The following is a 13,323-nucleotide window of genomic DNA, read 5'->3' as shown; positions in this document are numbered from 1 at the left end:
TTTAAATTTTTTACCTCAATTTCATCATACGAGATTTATGCACTGTAAAAAATATTGTAAATCCCAAAATAAAAAAATATTTGTGTTTTATTATGCAAAAAAAAAAAAAAATTGGGTTTGTCCTATTGGGAAAAAAAACCTAATTGGTATCCCCCACTTTGTTGGAATGAAGTTTCCCCCTTTCTTTCTCTTTTCAATTGCTTTTGGTCTCTAGTGTTTTATATTTACTTCTTTTAAATATTATTCTAATCCCAACTTATAGATATTATTTTTCTATAATTTTCAGAATATTATTTTCACATTAGTTTATATGTTTTTTAAAACATTTTGATATAATTAAAGTAAATTAAAAATATTTTTTTTTAAATATTTTAATTTTATCTCTAAATTCAAATGTATATTATATAATAACATGACATGATATAAATGATAATTAATATTGAATTTAAATAAAATAATGATTTGGTTTTAAAAATAATAAATAGATTAAACGAACAAAAATAAAAAACCTGTTCATTTCATTTTAAATAATGTTTTTTAGAAACATGATATGACATTAATTATCATTTATATCCTTTTATATTATTACGTCGGTATTTATATAATAATTTATAATGTTTAATAATTTTAGGGTAAAGTACACAAATATCCCTTGACTATAAGATATTGTTTTATTGAGTTCATTGACTATCAAAAGTTACAAAATAGTCCCTCGACTATAGGAGATTGCTTTGTTGGGTCCCTTACTATTAAAAGTTACAAATGGTCACTCGACTATTCATTATGTTTCAAACTCTTCTTTTTTCTTTAAAACATTAACAATGATCTGAGTTGGACGTTAACATGCTGATTGAGATATGATAGTCGTTTGAGATTATAAGATCAAATTTTATCATATCTCAATCAGTAGTTTAACGTACAGCTCAAATTGTAACTTTTAATAGTCAAGGGACTCAACAAAATAACTTCCTAGAGTCAAAGGACATTTTGGGACTTCTAATAGTCAGTGGACTTAATAAAGTAATATCCTATAGTTAGATGACCATTTATGCACTTTACCCATAATATTATTAGTTTGAGATATAATTAATAATATCGATAATTTGAAGATGAATTTAGAATGTTTAAATTTTTTAGATATCAACTTATAAAAAAATTATAATTTGAAGATAAAATTAAAAAAATTAATACTAGTTTAAAATAGAAAAATATTTAAAATAGAAAAATATATGGGACAAAAGATGCAATCAACTCAATAATTACAAATCTTCCAAAAAAGAATTACAGTAAAAGTTCTATGTATTGCATGAAGTTATAATGTAGTCAAACAACAAACTCATGGTAACAGAAAAAAGAAAAAAAAAACAAGGGGCTTTCTTCTTCGTGCTCTCTCAATCATGGCCTCGTCTTATTTTCTTCGATGTTGCCTGCAACTTTACTTAATCTTACCCTTCTTCTTCTCACATGTCCAAGCAATGAAAACACCATTTCACCCTCGAGATGTTCTCCCTCTATTGCCGAGACAGGTTTCATGGCCGATCCTCAACTCACTCAACAACGCCGCCGACCTTTTGCCAAGCTTTGTCGGCTCCGTTTCGTCCCAAAACCACATCGTGAGCTGGAAAGGTACGTGCTTTTATGAGAACACGGCTTGGATGGAGTTCCATAACAAGAGTGGCAGTGACTTCGGTGGTGGAACTCTCCATATCAAGGTAACACCTTTTGGCCTCTTTCTTCTTAGTGTTTCGGAGTCTTCTTTGTAATCTGGGTATTGCTTTGTTCGAGTTGAAAGTGCTTAAGTTCTTAATTTCTTCAAAGTTTTTGAAGAGTTCTTGTTTCTGTGCTTGGTTTGAGCTGAAAGTGCTTAAAGTTTGAATTTTTCAGTTTTGATGGATCGTTATTGCGAGTGGAAACTGGGAGAGTTCATTGTTTGTAATATTTTTCCCCATAAATGCAAATGCAACAAATACTTGAAAACTATTATGATGCCATGGTCTAGTACTGCAATTTAGTACTAATTGAGTTGAGTATTTTGGTGAAGCTAGAGGATACTTCTTGAAAGGTTTTTGTTTATCTATGGTAGAATTGTTTAGAGTTATTCAGCACAAAATGATGTGAAAATGATATCAATGTGCTTATCCAGGTTAGCAGAGCCCATAGCTGGACTTGTATGGATCTTTATGTATTTGCAACTCCGTACCGTGTAACATGGGATTATTATTTTCGATCTCGGGAGCATACATTCGAAATCAAGGACTGGGAAGAGAGAGCTGAGTATGAATACGTAAGTTTCCTTTCTCTGTACGTTTTGGATCGATCATGCATCTTTCATGCAAACTCATTAGTCATTCATGGTTTTTATGGTGTATCTAAAATATTAGGTGAAAAACAAGGGAATTTCTATTTTCATGATGCAAGCAGGGATGCTTGGAACACTTCAGGCTCTATGGGATGTCTTCCCTTTGTTTACTAACACACAATGGGGTGAGAATGCCAATCTCCAGTTTCTCGAGAAACACATGGGGGCTACATTCGAACCACGACTTCTGCCTTGGAACTCAAACATTAGTGTCGACGATATACACTCGGGAGATTTCATGGTACTATCGAAAATTCGTGGGCGATGGGGTGGTTTCGAGACTCTTGAGAAGTGGGTTACTGGATCATATGCAGGTCACAGTGCTGTTTTCTTAAAGGATTCTGAGGGGAAGCTATGGGTTGGTGAATCAGGACATGAAAATGAGAAGGTAATCTTAAAACTCTTTGTTTATAAATCAAGTAGAGTTGTGTAAACACATTGTTGTATCGAGCTATGCTTTCCGCTCTTGTAAATAGATTCCCACTGGTTTTGTGACCGAGTAGTAACATATCTTTCCTCTGATGTAGGGAGAAGATATCATTGCCATTAATCCATGGGAAGAATGGTGGAATTTCGTGCTGAACAAGGATGAGTCTAATCCCCATATTGCATTGCTTCCTTTGCATCCTGATGTTCGAGCCAAGTTTAACGAGACCGCAGCTTGGGAGTATGCACTAAGCATGGAAGGCAGACCATATGGCTATCATAACGTGCTATTCAGCTGGATAGACACCATAGATGGGAATTATCCTCCTCCATTGGATGCTCACCTGGTATTTAGATATTTACATCGAATACGTTAAACTTATAGTGGATGTTTAGTTGTTCTCATACTCTCGTTCTTCCATGTTTTCCCTGCTTTCTTCGTTGTTGCATTTGCATATAACAATGTTGTCAATGCATACGGCTCTTCCCCTCTCTGTTGCCGTCTCTGACTTGGTAAATTTTTCAGTTCATAAGATCTGAATGTTTCTGTGCAATTATACAGGTAGCTTCTGCCATGACAGTTTGGAGTCAAATGCAGCCTGAATATGCTGCTAACTTGTGGAATGAGGGATTAAACAAGCGGCTTGGAACTCAGGGTCTTAATCTTTCTGATATACTGGTGGAAACCGAAAAGCGCGGACCATCATTTGATCGATTGCTGACCATTCCTGAACAAGATGATTGGATATATAGTGATGGGAAGTCAACCTCGTGCATTGCTTTTATCCTCGAAATGTACAAGGAGGCCGGACTTTTTTATCCTATTGCTGATTCTATTCAAGTCACTGATTTCACGGTGAGCTTGTTTTGAGTAAAGTCTTCGTCTAAGATCGTAGGATTTCTCTTCCAAAATACTGAATTTTTCTTGTTTCCATGCTCCAATCCTTATTGCTGACTCTTTCTGTCTGAACATAAACCAAAAACACAGATCAAAGATGCCTATACTCTAAAGTTTTTCGAGAATGATTCAAGCAGATTGCCAAAGTGGTGCAATGATGCAGATGACGTAAAACTTCCCTATTGTCAGATTCTGGGGAAGTATCGGATGGAACTACCAGGATTTAATTCTCTGGACTCGTACCCGCATATGAATGAACGGTGTCCTTCTAAGCCACCAAAGTACTTCAGGCCAAAAAACTGCTAGACATTGGTCAACCACTGCTTTTAGTTCATCTAATGTACTTCGAGTTGATGGTACGCAAGATGCCACAAGAAGTTCGGTATCAGTATCGGTCATAAATATTGTGATCGGACTAGGAGTTGAGATTTCAGAAATTGATGCTGATAGAACTATGAAAGTCATTTTTTCTGTCAAATAAATTAGTTCTATGTATGGAGCTGTAATGTCTGCTTGTTTAGTGACATGCTTTTGATTCGAGTATTTGCGGAAAACCAATCGGAACATAATCCGGAATCATTTTCAGTAATGAAGCAACATAAAGTTCATTTGATCTGCAACAGAAATCTTGCAAGTTTCTTTGAAGCAAGTGACCAAGAGGTTCAAATATCAGAGCAGTTTCCTAGGACTAATTTGAACTGGCAATCCTTTAGCTGGGACAGGCATTGGATCCCTGCTGAAACTGTTGTCTGAACATAATAACTTCCATGTGAACCGATTGATCATATAATGAATCGAAACAACGGTTTCAATCCTTGCAAACTCGTATCCCGGACATATCCGAGGTCCCCCTCCGAATGGAATGAAGCAATAAGGTGGAAGCGAAGCTGGATTCTCGAATCTATTTGGATCGAACTTTGATTGTTCCGGGAATATGGCATCATCATTTGTGTCATGCCAGTAACCCAGAAAATCTTGATACAAATCAGTGACTTATATAAGTGTGACACCTGTAAAGTCAACAATGTGCGGCTGAGGAGGGGGCATCGAATTCCACCGAATTCGGTGCAATAAATGTAGTTTGAATTTTTTAAATGGGTTTATTACACTTTAGTCATTGCACTTTAGGGTATTTTCAAAGATTAGTCCCTAAGCTTCAACTATAAATACCCTAACCCATTTAGCTTCAAAATCATTTCTTTCTCCCAATACTAGAGAGATTTCTTGTGAGTAGTGAGTATTTTGTAAATACCTGTAAATTTTCTCTCTTAGTAAAAGATCTGCAACAGTCTAGAGACGTAAGCAAATTGCCTGAACTCCGTTATCAATTTTGGGTATTATTTTTCCGTTTTTATTTCGCATTCTCACTAATCTGGTTATAGGGAAATTACTCGTTACTTGTTTATTTTCCAACAACTGGTAATCAGAGCTTTTGGTTGTGAATTTTGTCAATTTTTTGCGAGGTTACTATTTATTACTATTCATATGAATAGTAATAATTTTGTCGGCGATACGAATTTATTGACGGAGGTGTTTTAATACACGGTGGTTTGCAAGAATTGTCAGAAACGATTCAAACGAAGCCAGATTCGAGTGGGAGCGATGGCTGCAGACGAAGGGAAGATGAAAATTGAAAAGTTCGATGATGCGGACTTTGGCTTTAGGAAGATCCAGATTGAAGATTTTTTATACCAGAAAAATCTATATCAACCGCTCTCAGGAAAGCAACCAGAGGGCATGAAGAATGAAGACTGAGCTCTTCTCGATAGACAAGCCCTCGGAGTTATCCGACTGATGTTATCCCGCAATGTTGCTTTCAACATAGCAAAGGAAAAGACCACGACAGGTCTTATGGCGGCTCTCTCCAGTATGTATGAGAAGCCATCAGTCTCAAACAAAGTTCATTTGATGAGGCGATTTGTTCAATTTGCGGATGGCGGAAGGGGCATCAGTGGCACAACACCTAAATGAACTCAACACAATCACAACCCAGTTGAGTTTCGTGGAAATTGAATTTGATGATGAAGTTGGAGCTTTAATTCTCTTATCATCTCTACCAGACAGTTGGAATGCTACTGTTACAGCAGTCAGCAGCTCGTCGGGAAATAGCAAATTAAAATTCGACGATGTTCGGGATATGATATTGAGCGAAGAAATTCGACGGAGAGATTCAGGTGAAGCATCAACCTCCTCAGCCTTGCACACAAAGTCCAGATGGAGAACTTCAGAAATAAATTAAAATCGTGGCAGATCAAAATCCAAAAGGGGAAAATCAATAACGGGAAAGAAAGATTTTACCTGTTATAACTGCGGCAAGAAAGGTCACTTTAAAAGAGTTTGCTTAGTATTGAAAAAAAATACCGGCGCACAGTATTCTGCCAACGTGACAGAGGAGACATGTGATACCATGATTCTAAGCGTCAACAGTCCGATTGAATCATGGATCTTGGATTTAGGGGCATCTTTCCACTCCACTCCATGCCAAGAAATCATGGAGAACTATGTCAGTGGTGATTTTGGGAAGGTTCATCTAGCTGATGATGAAACCTTGAAGATCGTCGAAAAAGGAGACATCCGACTAAAGTTGCCAAACCAGACCACCTGGAATTTGAAAGGTGTGAGACATATTCCAGGCCTCAAAAGAAATTTGATTTCTGTTGGACAGCTTGATGGAGAAGGATATAGTACAATATTCACAGGCTGTGAATAGAAGATTACCAAAGGAGCACTCGTCATTGCTCGTGGTAAGAAGACTGATACTCTCTATGTAACCACAAACTTAGAGAATATCATTGCTGCAGCAGATGCTGATGGAAAATCAAACCTATGGCACCAAAGGCTTGGTCATATGAGCGAGAAAGGGATGAAGACACTTTTGTCAAAAGGGAAGCTGCCGGATCTAAAGAATGTAGATGTCGGACTATGCAAGGATTGCATCTTTGGCAAACAAAAGAAAGTCAACTTTGCAAATATTGGTAAGACACCCAAGGCTGAAAAGTTAGAGTTGGTTCATACTGATGTATGGGGACCATCTACAGTTTCATCTCTTGCAGGCTCATTATATTATGTCACCTTCATCGATGATTCTACAAGGAAGGTGTGGGTTTATTTTCTGAAGAAGAAATCAGAAGTCTTTGATACCTTCATAAAATGGAAGGCCATGGTGGAAAATGAGTCTGGTCTGAAAGTCAAGCGGTTGAGGTCTGACAATGGAGGAGAGTACAGAAATAGGAGATTCAGAGATTTCTGCGCAAACAATGGGATAAAGATGGAGACAACAGTTCCTATGACACCGCAACATAATGGCGCAGCAGAGCGCATGAACATAACTCTGAATGAACATGCCAGAAGCATGAGGATACATGCCGGACTACCCAAATTTCTATGGGCTGAAGCTATCAACATTGCAGCGTACCTGATCAATCGTGGGCCCTCAGTTCCTTTGGATGGCAGAATACCAGAGGAAGTTTGGAGCGAGAAAGAAATAAACCTTTCACACTTAAGAGTGTTTGGTTGTATTTCATATGTACACATAGACTCTGCTGAAAGAAGTAAATTTGATACTAAGTCCAACAAATGTGCCTTTGTTGGTTATGGCGGTGATGAGTTCGGTTACCAGTTTTGGGACTACGAAAATCGAAAGATCATCAGAAACAGAGATGCCATTTTCAATGAGAATGTGATGTACAAAGACAGGTCAACTGTAGAATCAAGTAGCTCCAATACCGAAGCTAAAACAAAAGAATTTGCTGAGTTCTAGGAGATTTCTAGAAATGATGTTCAGATCAATCCTAAAGCAGTTCAAGAAGAACCAGGTACACCAGAACTAAGACGCTCCTCCAAAATTCCTAAACCAACCCAACAATATTCTCCTTCTTTGCACTACTTGTTGCTGACTGACAATGGTGAACCAGAGTGCTATGATGAAGCAATGCAAGTGGAGGATTCAGTCAAGTGGGAGTCTTCCCTGAAAGATGAGATGGACTCGCATAGGTCAAATCAGACATGGGAATTAGCTGAATTACCACCAGGCAAGAAAGCGCTCCACAACAAGTGGATTTACAGGATCAAAGAAGAGCATGATGGGGAGAAAACGCTACAAAAGCAAGATTGGTTGTCAAAGGTTTTCAGCAAAAGAAAGATATTGACTACAATGAAATTTTCTCTCCAATTGTAAAATTGTCTACAATCAGACTGGTGTTGAAAATTGTAGCTGCAGAAAATTTACATCTTGAGCAGTTAGATGTGAAGACAACTTTCCTTCATGGTGATTTGGAGGAAGAAATCTATATGAGGCAATCAGAAGGCTTCATAGAGGCAGGCAAGAAAAACCTGGTATGCAGGTTGAAGAAGAGCTTGTATGGTTTAAAACAAGCTCTTAGACAGTGGTATAAGAAGTTCAATAACTTCATGAGTAGCAGTGGTTTTACCAGATGCCAAGCATATCATTGTTGCTACATTAAGAGGTTCGAAAACAACTTCATTATTTTATTGTTGTATGTTGATGACATGCTCGTTGCAGGCTCAAACATGCAAGAGATTATAAACTTCAAGCAAAAATTGTCGAAGCAGTTTGCTATGAAAGATCTGAGCGCTGCAAAGCAGATTCTTGGGATGAGGATCAAAAGAGACACAAAGTTGGGGACTTTGATGTTATCACAGGCTGAGTACATCAACAAAGTACTCTACAGGTTCAACATGCAAGATGCTAAACCAGTAAGTACACCTTTAGGTGTTCATTTTAGACTCTCCAAAGAACAGTCACCAAACACGGAGGAAGAACGTGCACACATGGTGAAGGTAGGGATTGCAAAAAAACTCGAACCCGACGGGGAAAACCAAAAACCGAATTAAACGGGAATGGGGAAAATCGCTTATGTTAAACGGGGACGGGGACAGATTTGGTAATCCCCGCCCTGATAAATATTAAAAATAATTATTATATATATATAATATTAATAAATTTAATTTAAATTAATATATATATATTATTTATATATTTAATTTAAATATATATACTCGGCTCGATACCCGTTTAAATACTCGTTTATGCTAAACAGGGATACCCGTTTCCCTGCGGTTTTCCCTGATTACCCGATGGGGGTCCCCGTTTAAATCTTCGTGGTTTTTTAAGCGGAGACGGGATGAGTTTTTTAAACGGGGACGGGGGGACCAATACCCGACCCTAGCCCGACCCGTTGTCATCCCTAGGTGAAGGTGTCGTATGCCTCAACAATTGAAAGTCTGATGTATGTCATGGTTTGTACCAGACCATATATTGCTTATGCAGTGGGAGCTGTTAGTAGGTACATGAATAATCTAGGCAAGGTACACTGGGAAGCAGTCAAATGGATCTTCAGATATCTGCGAGGTACCACAAACAAAGCACTTTGTTTCAAAGGTGGAGATACGATATTGACAGGATATGTAGATGTTGACTTAGCCAGAAATGTTGACATCAGAAGAAGCACTATGGGGTATGTCTATACTCTAGGAGGTACTGCAGTGAGTTGGGTTTCTCAACTACAGAAGATAGTTGCTCTCTCCACAACTGAAGCAGAATATGTCGCTGTTACGGAAGCCAACAAGGAGATGATTTGGCTCCAAAGTTTCTTGGAAGAGTTAGGCAAGAAACAAGAAAATAATGTCTTGTATTGCGACAATCAAAGTGCTATCCATCTAGCAAATAATCCGTCTTTTCATTCCAGGACGAAGCACATACAATTGCGATATCATTTTATCCGGTCTCTTCTGGAAGATGGGATTTTGAAACTTGAAAATATTAGTGGAGCTCAAAATCCGGCAGACATGTTGACAAAGACGGTGACCACAGACAAACTGAAGTTGTGTTCAGCTTCAGTTGGCATGCTAAAGTAACAAGACCATAAATATTGATGCATCGATTGAGGTGTGAAGACATATTAAAATCAGTCTTCAAGTGGGAGATTGTAAAGTCAACAATGTGTGGCTGAGGAGAGGGCACCGAATTCGGTGCAATAAATGTTGTTTGAATTTTTGAAATGGGTTTATTACACTTTAGTCATTGCACTTTAGGGTATTTTCAAAGATTAGTCTCTAAGCTTCAACTATAAATATCCTAACCCATTTAGCTTCAAAATCATCCCAAAAATCATTTCTTTCTCCCAATACTAGAGAGTTTTCTTATGAGTATTGAGTGTTTTATAAACACCTGTAAATTTTCTCTCTTAGTAAAATATCTGCAGTAGTCCGGAGACGTAAGCAAATTGGCTGAACTCCGTTATCAATTTCGAGTATTATTTTTATGCTTTTATTTCGCATTCTCATTAATCTGGTTATAGGGAAATTACTTGTTCTCGGTTTATTTCCCAACAACACCATACCAGAGAAATTGATGAATCTGAAATGTTGAAAGAAAACGGAATGGTATGTATGGTGCTACTTACCAGCCAGTCCTTCGGTATGAGATATTTGCCATACTTGATAACTTTTACGGCTTTCCGAAAGCCACCGAAGATTGGTGGGAACAGTCTGAGAGTTTCCATGGCAACTTTCCATGTGTATTTCATCTTGGCAAGGTCTTCCCATGTCAGAAGCTCCTCATTATGCTTGTTCTTTGCTATCTCTTCTTGTTCTGCAACCAAATATCAACAACATCATGTCCATTTTCTGCAACACCGAATCATAATTTGATTTTAACCATGTAGAATTGAGATCATTTCGATATCACCTTGAAGAACGGTTGCATAAACCGTAAGATCTTTAGCAAAAAGGGTTATCAAAAAGGTGAGAATAACAGACGACGTGTCTTATCCAGCAACCATGATGAGCATAACATTGTGAATGATCTCTTTTTCGGATACCATTTTTTCGTTTCTCTCGTCTCGAATGCTAAGCAGACAAGTGATGAGCTCTTGGCGAGGTGAAGCACCATTCTCTATATCGACTCTGTTTCAGCAATGAGATGTTTCAACAATTTCTGGGCCCTTGCACTCTTTAAGGCTGCGGTTGTAGCGTGTGAAAGGCAGGTTAACCGGTATTCGACCACATTCCTTCGATCATGTAAGGGAAATGGTATGCAAGTTTCTCTCTTCTGAGCCCTCTTTCGACTCTGAATAGGAGATAACATATTATATTGAATGTAAGGGTCTTTATCAGTGGTAACACCTATCAGGACGGGGGAAAACATCACATATGATATTCCCATGTTAGATAACATTTTTAGCATGTTTTGTACCATAGCGTGACATGTTCCTTGCCATGCCAATGAATGTCAAGATAATTCCCGACTTCCTCATCCATATTTCCTATATGTTGCTTCAATGATTTCGGTTTCAAGAACAACACGAGAGCATCACGACCCCGACCAGTTCCAAGATACACCAGTCGCCTAGAATCGCGCTAACCGACTTTACCTGCTGGTTAACGATGTTGTTGCTATCACTGGCGAATACGAACTTGTTCGTAGCTTGACCGTAGATAAAAATCGCCGGTTTCCCAAACATGCTCTTCTTCGATACCGGACCGTACTTCATTATCCACTGCTGCTTCAGGATACCAATCTCAAGAACCAAAGCAAAACCGGAGTTTTTTTTCTTTTCGAAAGCCTTAAGGCTCAAGTATCCAGCTAGAATGAGAACCAATCCTGATGCTACGCTCCCTTTCTTCAAATACTCAATAACTCCTCCAGCCACGAGAATCAATCCATAAGGGATTGTGAAGCAAAAATCATGCATTTTTGGAAGTTTTCTTTTTGGGTGTTTGTTTCTTGAGAAAATTTAAGAGGTATACTTGAGTTTAACCGATCAAAGGGGAATATGAATAGGAAATCAGAAATGGGGTGTTGGCTTTTCTGAAGTTTTGATTGGCTGAAGGCTGTTTTCTCAACAATGGTGGCTTTTTTCAGGTTTGTGGAGTTTTCAGTTGGTCAAGGGCTCCAATGTTGTAATTATATTTGTTTAAGCCATTTTCTTAAGAAAAATCTTGTTTTGACCTTGAATTTTCTAGCTTTTCTAGTATATCTAATTGAAAATTCCATGCAAAAACGGTTGTTAATTAGTCGATTTTTCTATTACATGTAGTAATATTTAGGCTTAAATATAAAAAAGTGTCTATATTTTGGTTTTAATTTAGTGTCTAACATTTATTTTATTTTAATTTAGTGTTTAATGTTTCATTTCGTAACTCAAATTGAGTCAAACAGTGACAGACCATTAATTTTAACCGTTAAACCATTAAAAATACCATGTAGCATTTTTTAATATTAAAAAATAATTTCTTAAATAAGAAATTAATTAAAATAGATTAATTAAAAATTAAACCCTAAAGCAATCCCTCTCTTCCCCTTCACTCGCCTTTTCTCCGGCCACCTTAATCCTCAAATCAACCGAACCAGTGGAAAGTTAAGTTTTTCTTCCTTTTTCTCTCTTTCATTTCTATGTTTGCTTCTGATAAGGCCAAGTTTAGAGAGAAAGATCCCTCAAATTGTCATAACCATTTTTTTATATTTTAAAAACAGTTATGACTTTAATTTGAAAAGTTGGTCGGTTTTGAATTGATTTGTATAAAATTGAAAAGGGAGTCACCATCGACCTTTGATTTAGGTAGGTTGAATACCTAAAAACGTCTTTTTAAAACAATTTTAAGGAAAATTGTTTTTAAAGACAAAAGTGGTATGCGTTTACCTGAGATTCAATTTGATGGGTTCGGAAGTCGATCACGTGTGGAGAAGGATTAGCACCCCCACAGCGCCCAAAATTGGTATTGTACCGCTTATATGTTGTCGTAAATGGTGGAAATTAGGAATCGAATATAAAGTTAAAATATGATCCGTTTATCGAACATTGATTAATTTGCTTTGAATTAATTAATTAGAGAAAATTCTTTAACTCGAAAAGAAATCTCAAAATTAGCAATCCTCCGTCGGGAAAGCTAACTTGACTATTTCTTATCAGTAAAAAATATTCCCTTCTCATTGATATTAAAAAAACGCGAATCGAATATAAAATGAAAAAATCAACATTTGCATAAAAATAAAAAGAAATTAATAATATGCATCGCATTGTTCAACTTAAAATACAAAATTAATTAGCAAAATAAAATCAATTTTATTTCAAGTTCACATTTGTTCGAATGTCGTATCGGATTGTACCACTTCTATCAAGTGATACTTTCCACGCCCGTTCTACAAATCAGTGCTCTTGAAAATATTCGAATATCATATCACTAAATAAAGAAATACAATGAAAATAAATTCACATAAAAATATGCGAAATAAAATATCTACAAAAAATAAAGTTAGGCATATTTATTTACGTAGGATGCAAATGAATACATAATATAAAATATGTATATACATAAGGGATTAAAATAGAATAAAAAAATTAAAGGATCAAAATAGGATTAACATAAACTTGAGGACCAAAATAGCAAAAACATAAACTCAAAGGACCAAAATAGTACAAACGGGAATTTAACTAGCAAATACAGACATTTAAAGGACTAAAATAATAATAATAAATTTGAAGGGATAAAATAGCTAAAATAGAAAGTTAAAGGACAAAAATATCAAAATAGGAAACTTAAAGGACTAAAATAGCTAAAACAGGAAGGTAAATTGACTAAACCATAAATTAAAAATAAACCAGATCCACAATCAACA

The 13,323-nt window shown here is 36.7% G+C and overlaps 1 protein-coding gene and 1 pseudogene across 1 annotated transcript; one reads left to right on the top strand and one right to left on the bottom strand.

Moving 5' to 3' along the window:
* Positions 1-1,367: 1,367 nt before the first annotated feature.
* On the top strand, positions 1,368-4,280 carry LOC120202442. Its single transcript, XM_039202868.1, has 6 exons — positions 1,368-1,712; positions 2,144-2,284; positions 2,382-2,747; positions 2,887-3,132; positions 3,348-3,641; positions 3,774-4,280. Exons 1-6 carry the CDS (start codon positions 1,398-1,400, stop codon positions 3,987-3,989), a joined length of 1,578 nt encoding a protein of 525 aa, XP_039058799.1. The 5' UTR covers positions 1,368-1,397; the 3' UTR covers positions 3,990-4,280.
* On the bottom strand, positions 4,274-11,398 carry LOC120202394 (annotated as a pseudogene).
* Between the last annotated feature and the right edge of the window lie 1,925 nt (positions 11,399-13,323).

Source organism: Hibiscus syriacus, unplaced genomic scaffold (genome assembly GCF_006381635.1).
Source record: "Hibiscus syriacus cultivar Baekdansim isolate YM2019G1 unplaced genomic scaffold, ASM638163v2 tig00008706_pilon, whole genome shotgun sequence".
In the NCBI taxonomy this organism is placed as follows: Eukaryota; Viridiplantae; Streptophyta; class Magnoliopsida; order Malvales; family Malvaceae; genus Hibiscus; species Hibiscus syriacus.
The sequence above is the reverse complement of the archived record's forward strand: the minus strand, read 5'-3'. Positions and strand labels throughout refer to the sequence as shown.

Coding starts and splice junctions, on each gene's coding strand:
- LOC120202442 (XM_039202868.1), top strand. CDS start 1,398: ATGGCCTCGTCTTATTTTCTTCGATGTTGCCTGCAACTTTACTTAATC. Junction 1,713..2,143: donor GTGGAACTCTCCATATCAAG/GTAACACCTTTT, acceptor GTGCTTATCCAG/GTTAGCAGAGCCCATAGCTG. Junction 3,642..3,773: donor TTCAAGTCACTGATTTCACG/GTGAGCTTGTTT, acceptor CCAAAAACACAG/ATCAAAGATGCCTATACTCT.